This window comes from Mercenaria mercenaria, chromosome 4 (assembly GCF_021730395.1).
Source record: "Mercenaria mercenaria strain notata chromosome 4, MADL_Memer_1, whole genome shotgun sequence".
In the NCBI taxonomy this organism is placed as follows: Eukaryota; Metazoa; Mollusca; class Bivalvia; order Venerida; family Veneridae; genus Mercenaria; species Mercenaria mercenaria.
The window spans coordinates 24,308,920-24,329,703 of record NC_069364.1 but is presented as its reverse complement, the minus strand read 5'-3'; the positions used below and the strand labels follow the sequence as shown (position 1 = coordinate 24,329,703).

Sequence of the window (20,784 nt, the reverse complement as noted above, 5' to 3'; positions counted from 1 at the left end):
TCATTTTTAGCTCACCAGTCACAAAGTGACAAGGTGAGCTTTTGTGATCGCGTGGCGTCCGTCGTCACATGAGCTCAAAAACTAGGTCACTATGTCAAATAATAGAAAAAACGAAGTCATATTCAGTTCATGTGGGGACAGGTGAGCGATTCAGGACCATCATGGTCCTCTTGTTTAGGTAATTCTTCTGTGTATTCATACTCTTTCTGATTTAGATTTGATTCCTTTTATTCTGAAACAAACCCCATCTCTTCTATATGCTTCCTCTTGCTCTGGAGTCCCTCTAGTCAAGATTGCTGTATCTGTATTGGTAGAGGATGAATTATAATTGGAAAAAGGTACTAAATTTAAATCTAGTATGATATCTTAAGAGTTGTAGCCTTGACACTATACAATAAGGGAGTAAATAAGTCAATAACCGTAACTCTGTCTGACATTTTGATAAAATTATGGTTCTTTTTCTGCAAAGAATGTTAAAAGTTTTGTTATACAAGAACCACACTACTCGTACAGAACAAGTATTGATCCTCACAGGCTGTACTATTGTCTAAATCACCTCATATGTACTATAATTCTAAGTTGCTAAAGAATACTAAACGAGTAAAACATAGGCCTTTGTTCTAAGCATGCATAATGATTGAGCAGCATACAGCTTGTTTCTTTATAATTAATGAGTACCCGCCACAGATGGTGTACTTATATAATATAGATTTAGAATTTCTGTCATGTTGATCTAGTATATACAACAAAAGAGATATTTGCTTTATAAAAGTGCCATAATTGTCTGCTAATGCAAAAGTTGTCCTCTTTCCAGCTGGATTTTCATGCTCACTGTAGTTTGATATGCCAATGTTGTTTTTTTTTTTTTCAGATTTCCAAGACCCTTATGCAATTGTTGTGTTATTACAGAATGACCTAGTTGTTATTGATCTCACTTCTCCTGGGTAAGTGTTATTTTGATGTGATCTTAATTGTGTTGATCTCATTACTAAGAGGTGAATGTTATTATAGAATGTCTAGGTAGTTATTGATCTCAACATTGTTATTAAGTTAGTGTTATTAAGGGGAAGACTTGGGCATTATTGTGGTTATTACTACAGTACCGATTGGGTGTTATTGATCTCATTTTTTCATTTCAAGTTGACCAAAGTTGTTACTATATCACTACTTGTTTAATGTTATTACTGTGCAGTCAAGTTATTGTTGATTTCATTACTAATGGGTAGCTGTTAAACAGAATGATACGGTAGTTTATTAATCTCACAACTTCTATATGAAGAGTTCTATTTTAAGACTGAACTAGAACTTGTTGATCTCTCTTATGACTAGGTGTTATTATGTCTCCCCCAGGAGACATATTGTTTTCGCCCTGTCCGTCCGTACGTCACCCTTCATTTCCGAGCAATAACTGGAGAACCATTTGACCGAGAACCTTCAAACTTCATAGGGTTGTAGGGCTGCTGGAGTAGACGACCCCTATTGTTTTTGGGGTCACTCCATCAAAGGTCAAGGTCACAGGGGCCTGAACATTGAAAACCATTTCCGATCAATAACTAGAGAACCACTTGACCCAGAATGTTGAAACTTCATAGGATGATTGGTCATGAAGAGTAGATGACCCCTATTGATTTTGGGGTCACTCCGTCAAAGGTCAAGGTCACAGGGGCCTGAACATTGAAAACCATTTCCGATCAATAACTAGAGAACCACTTGACCCAGAATGTTGAAACTTCATAGGATGATTGGTCATGAAGAGTAGATGACCCCTATTGATTTTGGGATCACTCCGTCAAAGGTCAAGGTCACAGGGGCCTGAACATTGAAAACCATTTCCAATCAATAACTAGAGAACCACTTGACCCAGAATGTTGAAACTTGATAGGATGATTGGTCATAAAGAGTAGTTGACCCTTATTGATTATGGGATCACTCCGTCAAAGGTAAAGGTCACAGGGGCCTGAACATTGAAAACAATTTCTGATCAATAACTAGAGAACCACATGACCCAGAATGTTGAAACTTCATAGGATGATTGTACGTGCAAAGTAGATGACCCCTATCGATTTTGGGGTCACTCCATTAAAGGTCAAGGTCACAGGGGCCTGAACATTGAAAACCATTTCTGGTCAGTAACTTGAGAACCACTTGACCCAGAATGTTGAAACTTAATAGGATGATTGGTCATAAAGAGTAGATGACCCCTAACGATTTTTGGGGTCACTCTATGAAAGATCAAGGTCACAGGGGCCCGCACATTGAAAACCATTTCCGGTCAGTAACTTGAGAACCACTTGACCCAGAATGATGAAACTTCGTAGGATCATTGGTCATGCAGAGTAGATGAACCCTAATGATTTTAGGGTCACTCTGTTAAAGGTCAAGGCCACAGGGGCCTGAACATGGAAACCATTTCCAATCAATAACTTGAGAACCTCTCGACCCAGAATGTTGAAACTTCATAGGATGATTGTTCATGCAGAGTAAATGACCCTTATTGTTTTTGGGGTCACTCCATTAAAGGTCAAGGTCACAGGGGCCTGAACATTGATAACCAGTTCTGATCAATAACTTGAGAACCACTTGACCCAGAATGTTGAAACTTCATTAGATGATTGAACATGCAGAGTAGATGACCCCTATTGATTTTGGGGTCAGTCTATTAAAGGTCAAGGTCACAGTGGCCTGTTCATGTAAAATCATTTTTTGGAAATAACTTGAGAACCACTTGACCTACAATGTTGAAACTTAATAGGATGATTGGACATGCAGAGTAGATGACCCTTATTTATTTTGAGGTCACTTGATCAAAGGTCAGGGTCACAGGAGCCTGAACAGTGACTTGAGAACCACTAGGCCACGAGTGTTGAAATTTAGCGGGATGACTAGACATGCCAAGTAGATGATCCCTATTGCAGCCAACCACCAGTGTCTCTTTGACTTTCGCTCCTGACCCCTATTGACTGCTTGCCTATAGGACTTTGCATTTGTGGGAGACATGCGCTTTTTTACAAAAGCATTTTCTAGTTACAGATTGACCTACTTGTTATTAGTCTCTTTAGCAGAGAGCTGTTATTATGTCTCCCCCAGGAGACATATTGTTTTTGCCCTGTCCGTCCGTCCGTCCGTACGTCACACTTCATTTCCGAGCTATAACTGGAGAACCATTTGACCTAGAACCTTCAAACTTCATAGGATTGTAGGGCTGCTGGATTAGACGACCCCTATTGTTTTTGGGGTCACTCCGTCAAAGGTCAAGGTCACAGGGGCCTGAACATTGAAAACCATTTCCGATCAATAACTAGAGAACCACTAGACCCAGAATGTTGAAACTTCATAGGATGATTGGTCATGAAGAGTAGATGACCCCTATTGATTTTGGGGTCACTCTGTCAAAGGTCAAGGTCACGGGCCTGAACATTGAAAACCATTTCCGATCAATAACTAGAGAACCACTTGACCCAGAATGTTGAAACTTCATAGGATGATTGGTCATAAAGAGTAGATGACCCCTATTGATTTTGGGGTCACTCCATCAAAGGTCAAGGTCACAGGGGCCTAAACATTGAAAACCATTTCCAATCAATAACTAGAGAACCACTTGACCAAGAATGTTGAAACTTCATAGGATGATTGTACATGCAAAGTAGATGACCCCTATCGATTTTGGGGTCAGTCCATTAAAGGTCAAGGTCACAGGGGCCTGAACATTGAAAACCATTTCCGGTCAGTAACTTGAACCACTTGACCAAGAATGTTGAAACTTATTAGGATGATTGGTCATGCAGAGTAGATGACCCCTAACGATTTTGGGGTCACTCTGTGAAAGGTCAAGGTCACAGGGGCCTGAGTATTGAAAACCATTTCCGGTCAGTAACTTGAGAACCACTTGACCCAGAATGATGAAACTTCATAGGATGATTGGTCATGCAGAGTAGATGACCCCTAACGATTTTAGGGTCACTCTGTTCAAGGTCAAGGCCACCGTGGCCTGAACATGGAAAACCATTTCCAATCAATAACTTGAGAACCTCTCGACCAAGAATGTTGAAACTTCATAGGATGATTGTTCATGCAGAGTAAATGACCCCTATTGTTTTTGGGGTCACTCCGTTAAAGGTCAAGGTCACAGGGGCCTGAACATTGATAACCAGTTCCGATCAATAACTTGAGAACCACTTGACCCAGAATGTTGAAACTTCATAAGATGACTGAACATGCAGAGTAGATGACCCCTATTGATTTTGGGGTCAGTCTATTAAAGGTCAAGGTCACAGTGGCCTGTTCATGTAAAATCATTTTTTGGAAATAACTTGAGAACCACTTGACCTACAATGTTGAAACTTAATAGGATGATTGGACATGCAGAGTAGATGACCCTTATTTATTTTGAGGTCACTTGATCAAAGGTCAAGGTCACAGGAGCCTGAACAGTGACTTGAGAACCACTAGGCCAAGAGTGTTGAAATCTAGCGGGATGACTGGACATGTCAAGTAGATGATCCCTATTGCAGCTAACCATCAGTGTCTCTTTGACTTTCGCTCCTGACCCCTATTGACTTCTTGCCAATAGGACTTTGCATTGGGGGAGACATGCGCTTTTTTACAAAAGCATTTTCTAGTTAATATAATTATTTACAAGGAGTGTTCAATAAGTACCCAAAGAAGTGCTCTCATTTCCTCATGTATCATCAAAAATCAGTGTGATTGTTTTATAATGAAGATTGGGGAATAGTTAATATGTCAAAATTGCATTTTCAAAGTAAATGCTTGTCTCCCAAGGCAAGGTCATGTGACATCATATGGTCTGATTTTATCTCCTTTTAGCTTGACTTTTAGAAGAATAGTCGGAGTTATTGTACTTAACCTGGTGTTGGTGTTGGCATCACACCTTGGTTAAAGTTTTGCATGCAAGTACATATAGCTTACATTAAAAGGCATATAGCTTTGAATTTCTTTTTTTCTTTTTCTAGGTCAATAACTGATACTACAGGATCAAGTCCCATAACTCTAACATGTATTTTGAGCAAATTATGCCCCCTTTTGGACTTAGAAAATTCTGTTAAAGTTTTGCCTTTCAAGTTACTATCTCCAAAACTAATGCAGATACTGGATTGAAACTCTGTAGATATTTTAACATTTAGGGTAATATTCCTGCTTCTGGGACAACAATTGCACATTTGCAACAGATTTGTTCAAACTACTATTTGAGCCGTGCCATGGGAAAACCAGCATAGTGGGTATGCGACCAGCATGGATCCAGACCAGCCTGCGCATCCGCGCAGTCTGGTCAGGCTCCATGCTGTTCGCTAATAGTTTCTCCAATTCCAATAGGCTTTAAAAGCGAACAGCATGGAGCCTGACCAGACTGCGCGGATGCGCAGGCTGGTCTGGATCCATGCTGGTCGCATACCCACTATGTTGGTTTTCCCATGGCACGGCTCATTTATATACTCCTAACCCATCACTTTATCTATCAATGTAATATATGATGTATCAAGTCTGACACATTTCTGTTTCTACATTACAGGTATCCTTGTTTTGAGAACCCTTACCCTATGGATATTCACGAGTCCCCTGTTACAGCGTGCCAATATTTTGCAGACTGTCAGACTGATCTTATACCAGCCCTTTATTCTGTGGGATCTTCTAAACACAAACGAACAGGATTTAGTGAAAAGGTGTGAATTTACGGATTAAATTTTCAGCGCAATTCGTTAGTATTAGACGTTGCTTTTTGTGCAAAGCAGTAGGTGTGTGTTTTAAATTCTGGTGAAATGTTGGAATTCTTACTGGATTATGATTATGGTGATATTCAGTTCAGTCATATAAAACGTATCATTCAATCTTGGTTTACCTTGTCAGAGGTAATTAAAGATTACAAAAGCTATACCATACTGTATTGGCTTCCAGAGGTAAGAAAGGTATACCTTACTGTACAAGAGGTTATAAAGATTATATATACGTCTGAACCTTTTAAAGAGTTCAAGAGGAATTTCAGACTTTACAAAGAGGGAATTGCTGTTCTAAAGGAAGATTTTAAGCGGTGCTGCGAACTTTGATATTCGTGCCATAATTATGCTCTTGAATAATTACATAAAGCATATTTAGTTTTACTTAAACAATTAGATTTACTCTGTTGTCCTTTCCAAAAATAATATTTCAACATTTTTTTTCAAGAATCTAGTTAAATCAATATAAAAATGAAGCAAACAAGTACTCCAAGAACTTTGATAAGGAAATTTTTTACATGTTTTGAAAATGGCTGCAGTTTTAATCTTGTCTACTTTCTGCCTTAAATTCTTTAAGTGAGCTTCTATCTTATTCTAGAAACCCATAAAATCTTACTCCAGTCTCTCAAGCATTTAATTTTGCTCATATTGCCTTAAAAGGCCGTAATGCATACTGTATGAGAAATCCGACGGAAGTTCAGTTTTATTTATACACCAAACACGAGACAGAAATTTTGTATGAGGCATTATAAAGTCTGAAAGAGGGAGAAAGTCGGTAATATTTCTAAATAATTGTGTTTCTCTCAGACATTTTGGTATGTATAGAAATAATTACTGCAGATAATGTATAGTGTATAGGAATAAATGCTACAGATAATTAGATATATGAGGGGCATTTTTGTCACATTCAGGAGAGAATGATTGTATATTGAGCCTTTATGTCAAATGTATATAAAACTTCTGAGTTTGGAGACCAGTCTACAAATACAGCCTTGGCATTGGTCGATTTTAGTCATGTGATCAGAAATAGCCAATCAGATGCTGAGTTTATAGACTGCTCTTAAAAACTGAGTTAAATTATTTTTGGACACATTTTATAATGTTTGTTCAAGTGACCACAAGAGCTAGGTATGTAATAGAAGGTGTCCTTCGTTTGATAGATCTCTCTCATATTCTAATATGGACCATATTATACCTGCTTAGTGTTGTAGGTAGAGCACAGGATTGTTGATGTTAATTTAAATGTTTTAGGAAATGGGACCAGGATCTTTCCAGTCTGATCCTTAAAGGTCCATTACTAAGGGAAAGTGAGTTGGCAATTTTTTTCATAGCCAGTGCATAGACTTCTGCAAGACACTAAATAATGAAGATTGGCAGGTCAAAATTTACAGAAGGTCTTTGGAACTCAAAGAAATATACGTGTATTATGTTGAAATTTCAATGAATCGACAAAATGACCCCCCAGGTCTTTTTAACTTTCTTCATACTTCATAGAAAAATAGTTTCTGTGCTTTTTAAAAGAAATTAAAATGTTCACTTTCCTTAGTATTGGACCTTTAATGTACCAGATGTAAATGTCAAGTTCACATTGTTGTATCATATAGATAAATAAATAGTTTTTTTTAGCTCACCTGAGCAGGAAGTGCTCAAGGTGAGTTTTTAGAACTGTTGGATGTCTTGTCATCTGTCCATCCACAATTTCTTAAAAAAATCTCCTGCTAAACCACTGTGCCAAATTTAACCACACTTCACAGGAATGTTCCTTGGGTAGTTCCCTTTTAGATTCCTTCAAACATTGACATGACAGTTGAAAGGAAATACTTCAAAAATCTTCATCTCAGAAACTGCTTGCTCGATTTTGAAACAATTTCACAGAAATTTTCTTTTGCTGACCCACTACTAAATTCCTTCCAATTATTTTGTTTTGTATGAAAACATGGTTCCAGGAGGCCAGGCTACTAGTTGAGCCCGCCTGTGGAAGCAAAAACATAGGCGTCCAAGTGGCTGTTCGGTGCATGTGCGTTAGTCTGTGCGTCCATTCATCCGGATTTGTTTGTCCGGACAATAACTTTGACATGCATGGAGCAATTTTGTTTAAATTTGGCATGAATGTTAACTTCAATGAGACGTAGTGTCATGCGCAAACCCAAGGTTCCTATCTGAAAGTTCAAGGTCACACTTGGAGGTTAAATATCATCTTAGATCTTGTCCAGGCCATCACTTTGACATACATAAAGGAATCTTGTTTTTCCCCCAAACAACGAAGTTGTAAGGGGGGGTATACTGGTTTCAGGTTGTCCGTCCATCTGTAGACACAATCTTGTGCATACCGACTCTTCTCATCCCTCAGTAACAACAGTAGTTGTGCATGGTGCAGGTTAGGTTCTTTCAGAAAAAAAATTTGCAGAGTTACGGGACTTTGATTTTTGTTACTATACTATATACACATACAGTCTGCATATGCAATCTTGTGTGCGCCTAATCTCCTGAACTCCTGCACACCATTTAATGAAACTTGACACAAGCGATCAGTAGTAACCCTAGTTGTGCATGGTGCATGTTAGGTTCTTTCAGAAAAAAGTTCTGCACAGTTATGGGATTTTGTTTTTTGTTAATATACTATATACATACAGTCTACATATGCAATCTTGTGCGTGCCTAATCTCCCGAACCCTTGCACACAATTTAATGAAACTTCACACAAGAGATGCAGTACCAACCCTAGTTATGCATGGTGCAAGTTACGTTCCTTTAGATAGATATTCTGTAGAGTTATGGGACTTGTTTTTTGTTACTCTGCTATATACATAGAGTCTGCATATGCAATCTTGTGCGCGCCTAATCTCCCAAACCATTGCACAAAATTTAATGAAACTTCACACAAGTAATCAGTACCAACTCTACTTGTGCATGGTGCATGTTAAGCTCTTTTAGATAGATATTCTGCAGAGTTATGGGACTTTGTTTTTTGTTACTATGCTATATACATAGAGTCTGCATATGCAATCTTGTGCGCGCCTAATCTCCCGAACCATTGCACACAATTTAATGAAACTTCACACAAGTGATCAGTACCAGCCTTACTTGTGCATGGTGCTTGTTTGCTTGTTAAGTTCTTTCAGAAAAATATTCTGCAGAGTTATGGGACTTTGTTTTTTGTTACTATACTATATATACAGAGTCTTTATACATACAGTCCACATAATTATGCAATCTTGTGTGCGACAAATTGCAATGTACTGTGTCAGTGCGTGGGGGGGGGAGGGGGGACTTCATCACCTTCAGTGATAGCTCTAGTTTTGTAACTTTTTTATTATTGGCCATAGGGAAAAATTGAGGCCACTTTTCTATGGTAAAACATGGATGGAACCTCAAAATTTTAAGTGTATTTTGACATATCTGTACCTGGTAAAGATTTTTTTGTGGACTTCAAATTATTGTACCCCTCCAACAACGAAGTTGTAAGGGGGGTATACTGGTTTCAGGTTGTCTGTCCGTAGACACAATATTGTGCGCACCAATATTCCTCATCCCCTTGACACAATTTAATGAAACTTCACAAAAGTGATCAGTAACAACAGTAGTTGTGCATGGTGCATGTTAGGTTCTTCCAGGAAAAAATATTTGCAGAGTTATGGGACTTTGTTTTTTGTTACTATACTATATACATAGAGTCTGTAAAATCATTAAATTTCGTAGGCATGAAATTTCGTGGTTTTGGTCAAAAAGGCAACTTCATGGGGATATGAATTCGTGGATTTCAACTTTTGAACATAAAATGAATAGGAATTTTACTTGTTCGTTGGGATTAAATTTCGTGGATTGACTCAACCACGAAATCCACAAAAATTAGTACCCCACGAATATTAATGATTTCACAGTATGCAATCTTGTGCGTGCCTGATCTTCAGAACCTATGCACACAATTTAATGAAACTTAAAACAAGTGATCAGTAGTAACCCTAGTTGTGCATGGTGCATGTTAAGGTCTTTCAGAAAAAAATTCTGCACAGTTATGGGACTTTGTTTTTTTGTTAATATGTTATATACATACAGTCTGCATATGCAATCTTCTGCGCGCCGAATCTCCCTAACCCTTGCACACAATTTAATGAAACTTGACTCAAGTGATCAGTACCAACCCTAGTTATGCATGGTGCAAGTTACGTTCTTTTAGATAAATATTCTTCAGAGTTATGGGACTTTGTTTTTTGTTACTATGCTGTATACATAGAGTCTGCATATGCAATCTTGTATGCGCCTAATCTCCCGAACCATTGCACACAATTGAATGAAACTTCACACAAGTGATTAGTACCAACCTTACTTGTGCATGGTGCAGAAAAATATTCTGCAGAGTTATGGGCCTTTGTTTTTTGTTACTATTCTATATACATCTATATACATGCAGGCCACTTAATTATGCAATCTTGTGTTCGTCAAATTGCAATGTACTGTGACATTCATCACATTCAGTGATAGCTCTAGTTTTTTTTGTTTTGATGATTATACCTCCACAAAACAAAGTTGGAGGGGGGGGGGGGGGATATGTCGGTCGGTCCAACGGTTCGTTGGTTTTCATGGTTTCCGGACAATAACTTGTGAAAGGCTTAACAGATTTAAATAATTTTTGGTACACAGGTGTAACATTATAAAAGACAGGTCAAGTTCGACTTTAAGGTCAGTAGGTCAAAGGTCAAGGTCACAGTGACCTAGAACAGTTAAACGGTTTCCTGATGATAACTTGAGAACACTTGGGCCTAGGCTCATAAATTTTGGTACACAGGTGTAGCATTATAAAATACAGGTCTAGTTCGACTTTGAGGTCAGTATGTCAAGGGTCAAGGTCACAATGACCCGGAACAGTTAAACGGTTTCCGGATGATAACTTGAGAACCCTTGGGCCTAGGATCATGAAAGTTGATAGGGAGGTTGGTCATGATCATCGGATGACCTCTATTGATTTTAAGGTCAGTAGGCAAAAGGTCAAGGTCACAGTCAATAACTTGAGAACGCATGGGCCTAGGATCATGAAAGTTGATAGGAAGGTTTGCCATGATCAGCAGATGACCCCTATTGATTTTGAGGTTCGACTTTGACATTGGCTTACTTCTGTCACAAGGCCGTATTGTGGGGGTATAATTCGTCACTCCTGTAACAGCTCCAGTTGTTTCTGTTAAATAACTTTAGTTTGGGTCAAGATATTGAAATGAAACTTGTTATAATTGGCTGAAATGTTTGAGTCATTCACACTGTGTTTCAACAAATAATGGGCTAGACATTGTTGCCCTTTGGGCTTCAACATTCAAGTTTTTCCTTTATGGCTTGATAGAAAACTTTGAAAATCTCCTCTGAAACTGGTGACTTGATTTGAAAATAATTTGAAAGAAATGATCCTTTGGTTACCCATTACTAAATTCCTTCAAGTCATTCTGTCTTGTTGAAAAAATGGCTGCCAGAGGGCTAGGCTAGTTTTCCCTATTTGGCTATATGGAAAACTTCTTTGAAACTGCTAGCCTGATTTCAAAATAATTCCATACTAGCAATGCATCTCAAGTGACCATATACAAAATTCCTTCAAATAATTCTTTTTTATCACCATGGGGCAGGGCAAGTTTCACCATATAACTATAATTATGGAAAACTTTGAAAATCTGCTCTGAAACTGCTGGCTGGAGCTAGCTCAATTTTAAAATTATTTCACACAGATTTCCTTGGGCGGCTTTCAAGCAAATTCCTTTGAAGTCCGCACCACATCACTACCCCCCCCCCCCCCTTATATTTATTTAGTCGAAGTTTGAAAAAAAAATATTGTCAGAAAACTCTGGCCCTATTTTAAAATAATGTAATAATGTCATAGATATTTTCCTTGTGTAACCATCAAGCAAAATTTTACAAGCAAGCTGTGTGACACAAGTGAGGGATCTAGGGCCATCATGGCCCGTTTGTTTAATATAGCAGAAGCTCTGACTTCCAGTGAACATATTCTCACAGGCCTTATTTGAGGAATGATTTTGCAGGAATAAGGATTCTGCCATTTAGCTAGTAGGTTTATGGTTTTGCAGGCTCTTCAAAATATCTTAGTTTGGAATTTATCGTCAAACAACAGTTTCATTGGGGTGTTTTTCCATCGTATATAGTCATTTTAAATACTAAGAACTCTTAAAATTTTCACTGTTGATGACTCGATGTAAAACTCCCAATATATGTTAGCATTAAAGCAACATTTCCATGTAAAATATTTGTAAATTTTAAAAGAGAAAATACGATTTGGGCCTTAACATTTTCCATAAAAATTCGTAGAGCCTACAACCAGACTGTTACAATAATGTTAAGTTACATCTTGCAAATTAAAATGGCAATTTACGAGAAAACCTGTTATTAAAAAGAGGGGTCGAATAGTACATTCATTTACTTGTAGCGGCGTCATGTGTTTTATGCTAGACTGTTAAAGGTTAATTTGATTTTCTTCTTTCCAAAGTCATTCTAAAAGACAGAAATAGAAACACACTGAAGTACGCATGTACTGAAAGCTAATGTCTTAATTGAATGAAAGAACTAATGTATCTTCTTGTTTAATTGTATGAGAAACAACGTCTGTTTCTCATTAAGCTGAAAGTTTGTACAAATTAGGGAGGTGAAACAACACAAATAAATAAGATGTTGTACAATAATGGAATAAGGACTGTTTAGGCCAAACACAAATTGTTTATTTGTTACTCAGAGCTGTTTTTTATTTGCCCCACAGCAGTCATTGCCCTTATTCCATGGTCATCAACAAATTTACTGTCGGGTCTTGAGAGGTGACAGATTTTACCCAATTGTAATGAAACCTTTTCAGAATATTTGCCACAATAAACATCTTGGGTAAGCTTGATAATGGGTCACCTGGGGTAAAAAAATATATCACAAAGGCAAATCATAGAAAATCTTCTATAAATCTTTTTATTCATCTTTTAAGTTTTTTGAGTCATCATTATGATTGTAAAAAATCCAAGTTGAAACTTGGTTGTCTTAGGTCAAAAACAGGGTCACTAAGTTCAGTCATAGAAAACCATATTTAGTTAATGATAGAGGGGGCCATAGACCTGCACATCATGTGACCTTATAAGAATGTTTGCATTAATGAAATCTTGGCATGTTCTTGAACTAGTTCAACATGGATCAGAAACAGGGTCACTAGGTACAGTCACAGAAAGAAATGTGACTACATTTTCTACCTGATATGCATGGAACTTTATAAATATGAATGTTTGTCTGTATGAAAATATAGGTCAACTGTGAAACTAGCTCATCTTAGATGAAACTAGCACACTTGCATGAATGTTTACCTCTGTAGGGGAGCGGTGGTCTAGTGGTTAAGGTGTCGGCCGCTCAGTCCAGGGGTCATGGGTTTGAGCCCCACTGGGGTCACGACCATGACTTCTCATATGACACCAGTACTGGTTTTTCCAGGAAGCGGACTCGAGAGTGGTTCCAATAAGCTTGAAGCTTTCATCACAATCGAGCTAAAACAAATTAGTATAAACTAATGTTTACCTCAAGGAAACAGTTTGCGCACAAGCTCAATGTTCCTATCTCAAAGATAAAGATCACACTACGAGGTCAAAGATGATGTCAGATCTTGTCTTGACCATAACTTTGATATGAAGGGACCAATCTTATCTGTATATAGCATTTATAGTCCTCTCAGTGAGAGTGTCACATGCATTTAATCGAAGTCCCTTTCTTAAAAGGTCAAGGTCACACATGGTGGACAAAAATCAGATTAGGGCTTGTCAGACATGTAACTTCAACAAGCGTGCAGCAGTTTTATTTTTATTTTGGCATTATTTGAATGTTAACTTTGTCTCCATGAGAGTTAGCGTCTTACGCCAGTCTGGTCTTGCCCAAAACCCAGGACTCTGTCTTAAATGTCAAGATCACACTTAAGGATCAAAGGTTATTTTAGAGCCTGTCTTAGCACTTTGTCATGCATGGGAAATCTTATTTGTATTTGGTGTAAATGTTTGTCTCAGTTAGATAAGGTGTTGGTGCAAACCACAGGCCCCTTTCTTACAGGTCAAGGTTACACTGGAGGTTAGAGGTGATAGAAGATACTGTCTAGGCCATAAATTTTACATGCAATGAGTAATCTCTTTAACATTGGCATAAATAATAACTTCAGTGGAACAGGATAATGCCACAGGACTTTGGTCCTTATCTCAAAGGTTAAGGTCATACTAAGCGGTCAAACTTGGTCATAGCATCCTTATAGGGGCCTATCTAATATGGGGATTTTGAATTTTTAACTTCTCTAAACCATTGTTCAAGGTGAGCTATTAGTATAGATGGACCATTCTAATATGCTTGTTTCAGTTAAAACATGCTTATGCTAAAATGACGTCATGTTAATGTGTGATGACGTCAATGTTTTTGTTGCGACCAAGAAAGAGCGCTACTATATTTTATCTACTGTCTTAGATTAAGGGCATATTAGAATCGAAATAATGTATAGCAAAATCGTGTTTTACCTAAATTAATACACTCAAAATTGGTTATACGTCGCCAGAATAATTCACTCGGGCTACACCCTTGTGAAATTATTCCGCGGACATATAACCTCTTTCCGTGTATTAATAACATTAAAACACAGTTTTTCTATACATTATTTCTTAATTATTCATCATCACTAATTCACCTTCTATTCAACAGTTTTACTTTTAACCAACCTAGGGTTACAGTGTTGGTGCAACCTTTATGAAACTGGTCAAAAAATTTTGGGGTTCGGTGGGGTGCGGGGGAGATGCTTAAGTCTGTTCATCCGTCAGAATTGTGTTGTGCATATCTCAAAAAGTATTTGACACAGTGTCATCAGACTTCAAAGGATTGTTATTCAGCATGTGAAGTTGTGCACCTGGTGTTTTAATTGGGATCTGACACAGCGAGACCAGAGTTATGTTCCTTGACTAAGTCAAAAAATGCCTATAAAGGGCCAACAAGTTTGTGTCACATTTAACTTGGGAAGTATTTGACCTTAGATTAGGAAACATTACAGGAATATTATTCAGCATGTGAAGTTTTTACTCTTGAGGTTTGGTAAAGATTTCGTTCAGCAAATCCAGAGTTATGGCCCTTGACTTAGTCAAAAATATGCATTAAAGCATAAAAGTTTGTGTTGCATGTACATGTATCTTAAAACGTATTAGACCTAGGGTCATGAAACATAATAAGAATATTATTCAACATGTGGAGTTATGCACCTGGGTTTTGATTGGAATTTCTGTCATTCATACCAGAGTTATGGCTCTTGATGAAGTCATAAATAATCATAAAGTGCATACAAGTTTTTGTCATATGTATCTCAAAAAGTTTTGAAGTAAGTGTCATAAAACATTAGGGGATTGCTATATAGCATCTTGTGAAGTTGTGCACATGGTGTTCTGTTTGGGTTTCACTTAGTCAGACCAGATTAGCGGTCCTTGACTGAGTGAAAACTGCACAGAAAGTGCTTAAAAGTCTGTGTTGCATATATTTTAAAAAAATGTTTCACCAAAGTCATGAAACATTTAGGAATATTATGAGCATGTGAAGCTGTGCACCTGGGGTTTTGTTCTATTGTTCATTCCAGAGTTATAGCCCTTGATTAAGTCAGAAATATTCATAAAAGGCATACAAGTTTGTGTCCCATATATCTCAAAAAGTGTTTGAATTAATTGATAAAACATTTGGGTATTGTTATATAGCATGTGAAGTTGTGCACCCTATGTTCTATTTTGATTTCACTCAGCCAGGCCAGAGTTATGGTTCTTGACTTAGTGAAAAATACACATAAAGTGCTTAAAAGTTTTTGTTGCATATATGTATATATTAAAGAAATATTTCACCAAAAGTCATGAAACCATGTACAGTAACAGGAAGTAGGGGCACATCTAAGAAGCATTAGTTACTGGGTCATCTGAGGTCAGAAAATAGGTCACTAGATCAAATCATAGAAAAATCTTGATAACATATTTAGAGGTATTTTTTTTTTAGTTGATCACAGCTTATCAGAATGTTTATCTTGATGAAGTCTGTCATGTTAAAAACTGCGTCATCCTAGGTCACAAACAATGTCAGTAGATCAAATCATACAAATATTTTCTTAACAGTCTATAAAAGTCACATTTTCCGCCTGATCAACATGATATTTCAACTTGATGGAAGTTAGGTGAAGTTGATCATGGGACAATTCAGGTGATTTAAGGTCAAATGGTAGAAAAGCTTTAATAGTCAGAATGCCACATTTTAAACCCAGTTGTCAAGCATCTTTATGAAATAAACGGCAGGTTTGAAATGTGGTCATTTATGGTCTAATTAGGTCACTAGGTTGATTAAAAAATGTTAACACTCCATAGGTCACATTTTTCTACCTGATCTGCATGAAACCTGGTCAGATTGTAAGTCTTTACCTTAATATCTTTGTCCTTTTTAGAGTGGGTCTTAAAAACTAGGTCACAGTTCAATTCATAACTGAGCCACATTTTCTTCTCAGTCATATTAAACTTGGTCAGAATGTTTGACACTAGGACATCTAGGGTCAAAAACTGAATTCTGGTCAGATAGTTTGTCTTACAAAGTTGATGGCAAATTGGGTCTCGTAAATATTAAAACTGTGTCCTTAAGTCAAATCACAGAAAAAGATTTTTTGATACTCAAGAAACCATACCTGGAAGTAAAGAATAATACAATCTTAGTTTCCCAGTTTTGGTTGATGGGAACAAGATAAAAACTATGAGGTTACAATGGACGACTTTTGATTGACCTCTGTTTGAAGTCTTTTTTCAACTAAGTTTTGGTTTGGTGTGGTGTTCTTAGACTTAAATCGCTTTAGTGACCTTCACCATGTCAAAAAAAAAACAGTAGCACTTAGGTGAGTGAATTACAGCTATCTTGCTACTCTTGATTTTTTCTACCAGCTTCAGTGAAGCCTGCATAACTTTTAGAATTTGTGTTTCGTTTTAGGTATGGCCAATCAAGGGTGGACAGTGGGGCACAGCAACCAGCAGCTACTCGGAGATTATTGTAACAGGGTAGGTTCTCGTATTATAGACCACAGTCTAGCTCTTTAGGTTCTTCTGAAGTGACCATCCAGCTTGCTTACGGAAGGTCGGTGGTTCTACCCAGGTGCCTGCTTGTGATGAAATAATGCATGGAGGGCCACCTGGGGTCTTCCTCCACCATTAAAGCTTGAAAGTCGCCATATGACCTATAATTAGTGCGACGTTAAACGCAACAAAATAAAGTTAAACCCAACAAAATAAAATCTTTTGAAGTGACAACTGTATACCCATGAATAAGTGTCCCCAAAGGCAGTGCATTTTGTAAAAGATGGTTTTAAAAGTGGCTGAATTAACCTTTAGCCTGCCAGCGGCAAGTGATTCTGCCTTTGCGACCAGTGCAGACCAAGATCAGCCTGCACATCCGTGCAGTCTGATCATGGTCTGCTCTGTTCGCTATTCAGTCAGTAAATTTTCAGTAAATACCCCTTCAAATGATAAATGGTATTGCCCGAAATGAATGATGGACCAGTCCATTATAGAAATTCAGCAAGATAAGGGTTAAAAAACGTTTGGGGTGTAGCAGCCTTCTATAAATCAAACTAATGAATCATTTTCATACACCCATTAAACAGGACATTTTATGTGATCATTTGTGGTGTCAGGTGGCATCCACCAAAAAAGTTGTCTTCTTTATAAATTGAGCAGTTCTTATCCAGTGTTATCAAACTTTGTAACAGTGATGATAGGCATAATATCATGACCAAGTTTGAAAATCAGCTGAATCCTCCCCACGTATTTCTGGAGTTATGGGCCTTGAATTATTCATAATTGCAAAAACTGACAGGTTCTGTTCTGTTCTGTTCTGTTCTGTTCTCTAGGTTGAGCAGTTCTTACCAAATGTTATCTAAACTGGATTGCAGTGTTAATGGGCATAATTAATTGTTTCAGCAAAGTTTGATTGCAGGGAATTATCTAAGAGACTCCAGAGTTACACCCCTTTAATTTAAAAATAATATGAAGACATGTGTCTAACTTGAGCAGTTCCTACGCAGTGTTCACCAAACTTTGTCACAATATTTTTGGGCATAATATCTTGTATAAGTTTGATAACCAACTAGATAGTGAAAATTGACTGTCTCTACTTCATAAAATAAGCAATTCTTATCCAGTGTTCTCCAAACATAGCCAAAATCTTAAAGGGTATATTATCTTTGGTAGGCGCAATAACTAGCTGGGTAGTTAACAGGACGTCTGGCCCTGTAATAAGTTGAAATGGAGAAAATTGACAACTAGTCTGCTCAATAAGGGATAAGTACAGTGCTGTGATAGACATACCTTGTGACAGTTTGCCATTCTTGTTAACAATTCTTACCAAAATAACACTTAGATTCTGTTATTGATGGATGTGTTTATTTGGAGTAAAACAGTAAACAAGTCATCCTAATGAAGTATTTATAAGAGTTTTTTACATTTTTAGCTCGACTATTCGAAGAATGGGGGAGCTATCCTACTCGCGTCGGCGTTAGCGTTAGCGTCACACAAATGTTAAAGTTTGCGTACCACCGGAAATATTTTCAAAGTCCATTGAGATATTGTTTTCATATTTTGCATACTTGTTTACCATCATGACCCCAGTCTGTAAAAAGGAGGAGGCAACTCTATCAAGCATTTTGACTGAATTATGGCCCCTTTTTGACTTAGAATAAATGTTAAAGTTTGCGTACCACCCCAAATATTTTCAAATTCAATTGAGATATTGCTTTCATATTTTGCACTGAATTATGGCCCCTTTTCGACTTAGAATATGCTTATTGTAATGTTAAAAGTTTTACTCATTGCTTATATTATACTATCAAGCACTGAGAATAGTCGAGCGCGCTGTCCACTGACAGCTCTTGTTTTTTTATCTGGTAGATTTCACTGTAATTTTGTACAAATGTAGGTTGATATTCCATAAATGGATGTCAGTAATGATAACAGTAGGTAGACATGCTAGTTTTGAAATAGTCAAAGTTAAAAAACACTGACAAACTGTATTTTTGGTCTTCGTCAAAAAAGTTCATGCATAATGATTAAAATTACAGTAGTAAAAATGTCTTTGATTTACTATTGACCATATGTCAGTCCATTTGTATGTGAAGTTTTGAACCAGGGGTTTACAAAAATTAATTTTGCTTGCATAATTGAAATGTTATAAAGTTACCTCCAAACAATACTACCAGTCCTAAAGACTATTAGAATGTTATATAATTATATTTAGCTCCTACAAAATATATAAGGAATTGATTAAAAAAAAATACCCTGTTTCGGAGAGAAGTTGAGTTAATAGAACAGATTATAGAAGTGTTTGATGGGACCGTTACATGCACAAAGACCAAAGAGACACACAGTGGTTGTATGGAAATCTGTAAATATAATATTTCTGGTTCTGACAGACTCAAAAGCTTTAAATTGATGGATAAGAAAAATAACTGATTTAAATCTAATTGCTATTTTGAATAATACCACAGAGGTTAAAGTATTAAAGTATGGAGCTTGAGCCATGTTAGGCTTTGGGAAAATATTGAAAAGTTATTCTTCACTAAAGCTTCAGAAATACTGCGTAGATATATTAGGTACAATATTTTCTCTTTTAATAAGGTGAAGCAAAAACATACTAAATCAACGTGTTTTGGAACCAGTCTTAGACAAGATGAATGAAACCGCTATTCTCTAGAGTTTTACATCAATAGATGTATTATTGGTTAATGACTTGTCTAAAGTTGAATGACTCTATCAGTCTAGGGAGGTTTTTATAGAGGGTACTTTATAGATATATCAGGTTAGAAGGACGCATTAGAATAGATATTGTCTTTATAGAAGGATAAGATATGCAAATCTGGTTTTGGCTGGTTCTGTATTTTAAAGGCTTGAAGTCTTCATTGAGGGAAATCTGTCTAATCTGTAAGGCTTTTAGAGAAAATCAACAATACATAAAGTGTCCAGTTGTGTTTCTTATGATTAATGTTGTGAAAAGGAAAATTTGAAAATTAGTACTTTCTGTTGCATCAGTCAGACTGGTATGCAACCCTTGTCACTACATACACTGACATTGGCACTGCTTTTGATAAAGTTTAAGGTGATTAATGCTAGGTTTTATTCAAAGTTAGGGCATTATCTTTCCCTGTTTAGGTTGAAGATACATTATTTTCATCCTGTTTGTCCATCTCTCAAGCTTCCACAAAACTTTTGTCAAAAACTTTGGTTCATTTTTGAACTTCTCAGCCAAAATAGTTCTCAAGTGTGGTTGCTAATATCATAGTAGCCATTTTGAAGGGTAGTGCTACATAATTGTTGTTGCCAAGTAAATAATTTCTTGTGAAGGATTTTAGAAAATCAAAATTGGTTGCACTAGTTCTCCAAAACCAATGAAATATCTAAAATGTGACACCAGAAATTTACTTGAAAATTCCACATTTTACTCCCCTCTCCTTCACCCCCCACCCTCTTCTCCCAGGCACCGTCTTACTTCCTCATTCCCCTTGCCTTTTGGAATGAAACAGATAGGTGGAGGAATCGGCACTTCCTGACAAAAACAGTATTATTATTATTATTATACCAGATTTATATAGCGCCTTTTTCATGATAAACACATTCAAAGGCTCTTTACATATAGCAGACGCAGCCACACAGGGCGCGAAATTCATACTCTAGTAGTACAGACACCGAGCGATCTGACCAGAGAGACAGAGTGAGATAAAGCCCGCAGAACAGATAGAGAGAAATCCTTTTTAGATACAGACTTGTCCAGCTAACTTAGCCTAGCTCTTTGCGATTAGACAGTCTGAATCTTTAACGTGCCCACCCTGGGAAGAACCAGTACAGGCCTCTAAGTTAGGTGGGAGACACTCGAGAGCATCCAGTGCCTAAACTGGGATTCGAACTCCGGACCTCTGGATTGGCAGTCAAGCGTGTTACCACTAGACCACTGGCCCACCTATAAGCCATATTGTTGAGCAATAAGTAGCAGTTCTTGCTAATGTTTAACTAAATAC

General features: G+C 37.2%; 1 protein-coding gene across 5 annotated transcripts in view; it reads left to right on the top strand.

The window, feature by feature from the left end:
• LOC123551218 (syntaxin-binding protein 5-like) overlaps positions 1–20,784 on the top strand; it is a 145,883-nt gene that overhangs the window by 58,990 nt on the left and 66,109 nt on the right. For all 5 annotated transcript variants that reach the window (XM_053540772.1, XM_053540768.1, XM_053540771.1 and 2 more), the window contains 3 exons: positions 872–944; positions 5,528–5,678; positions 16,713–16,780. In XM_053540772.1, the coding sequence (XP_053396747.1) occupies positions 872–944; positions 5,528–5,678; positions 16,713–16,780 (292 nt within the window). The remainder of the gene's footprint in view (positions 1–871; positions 945–5,527; positions 5,679–16,712; positions 16,781–20,784) is intronic.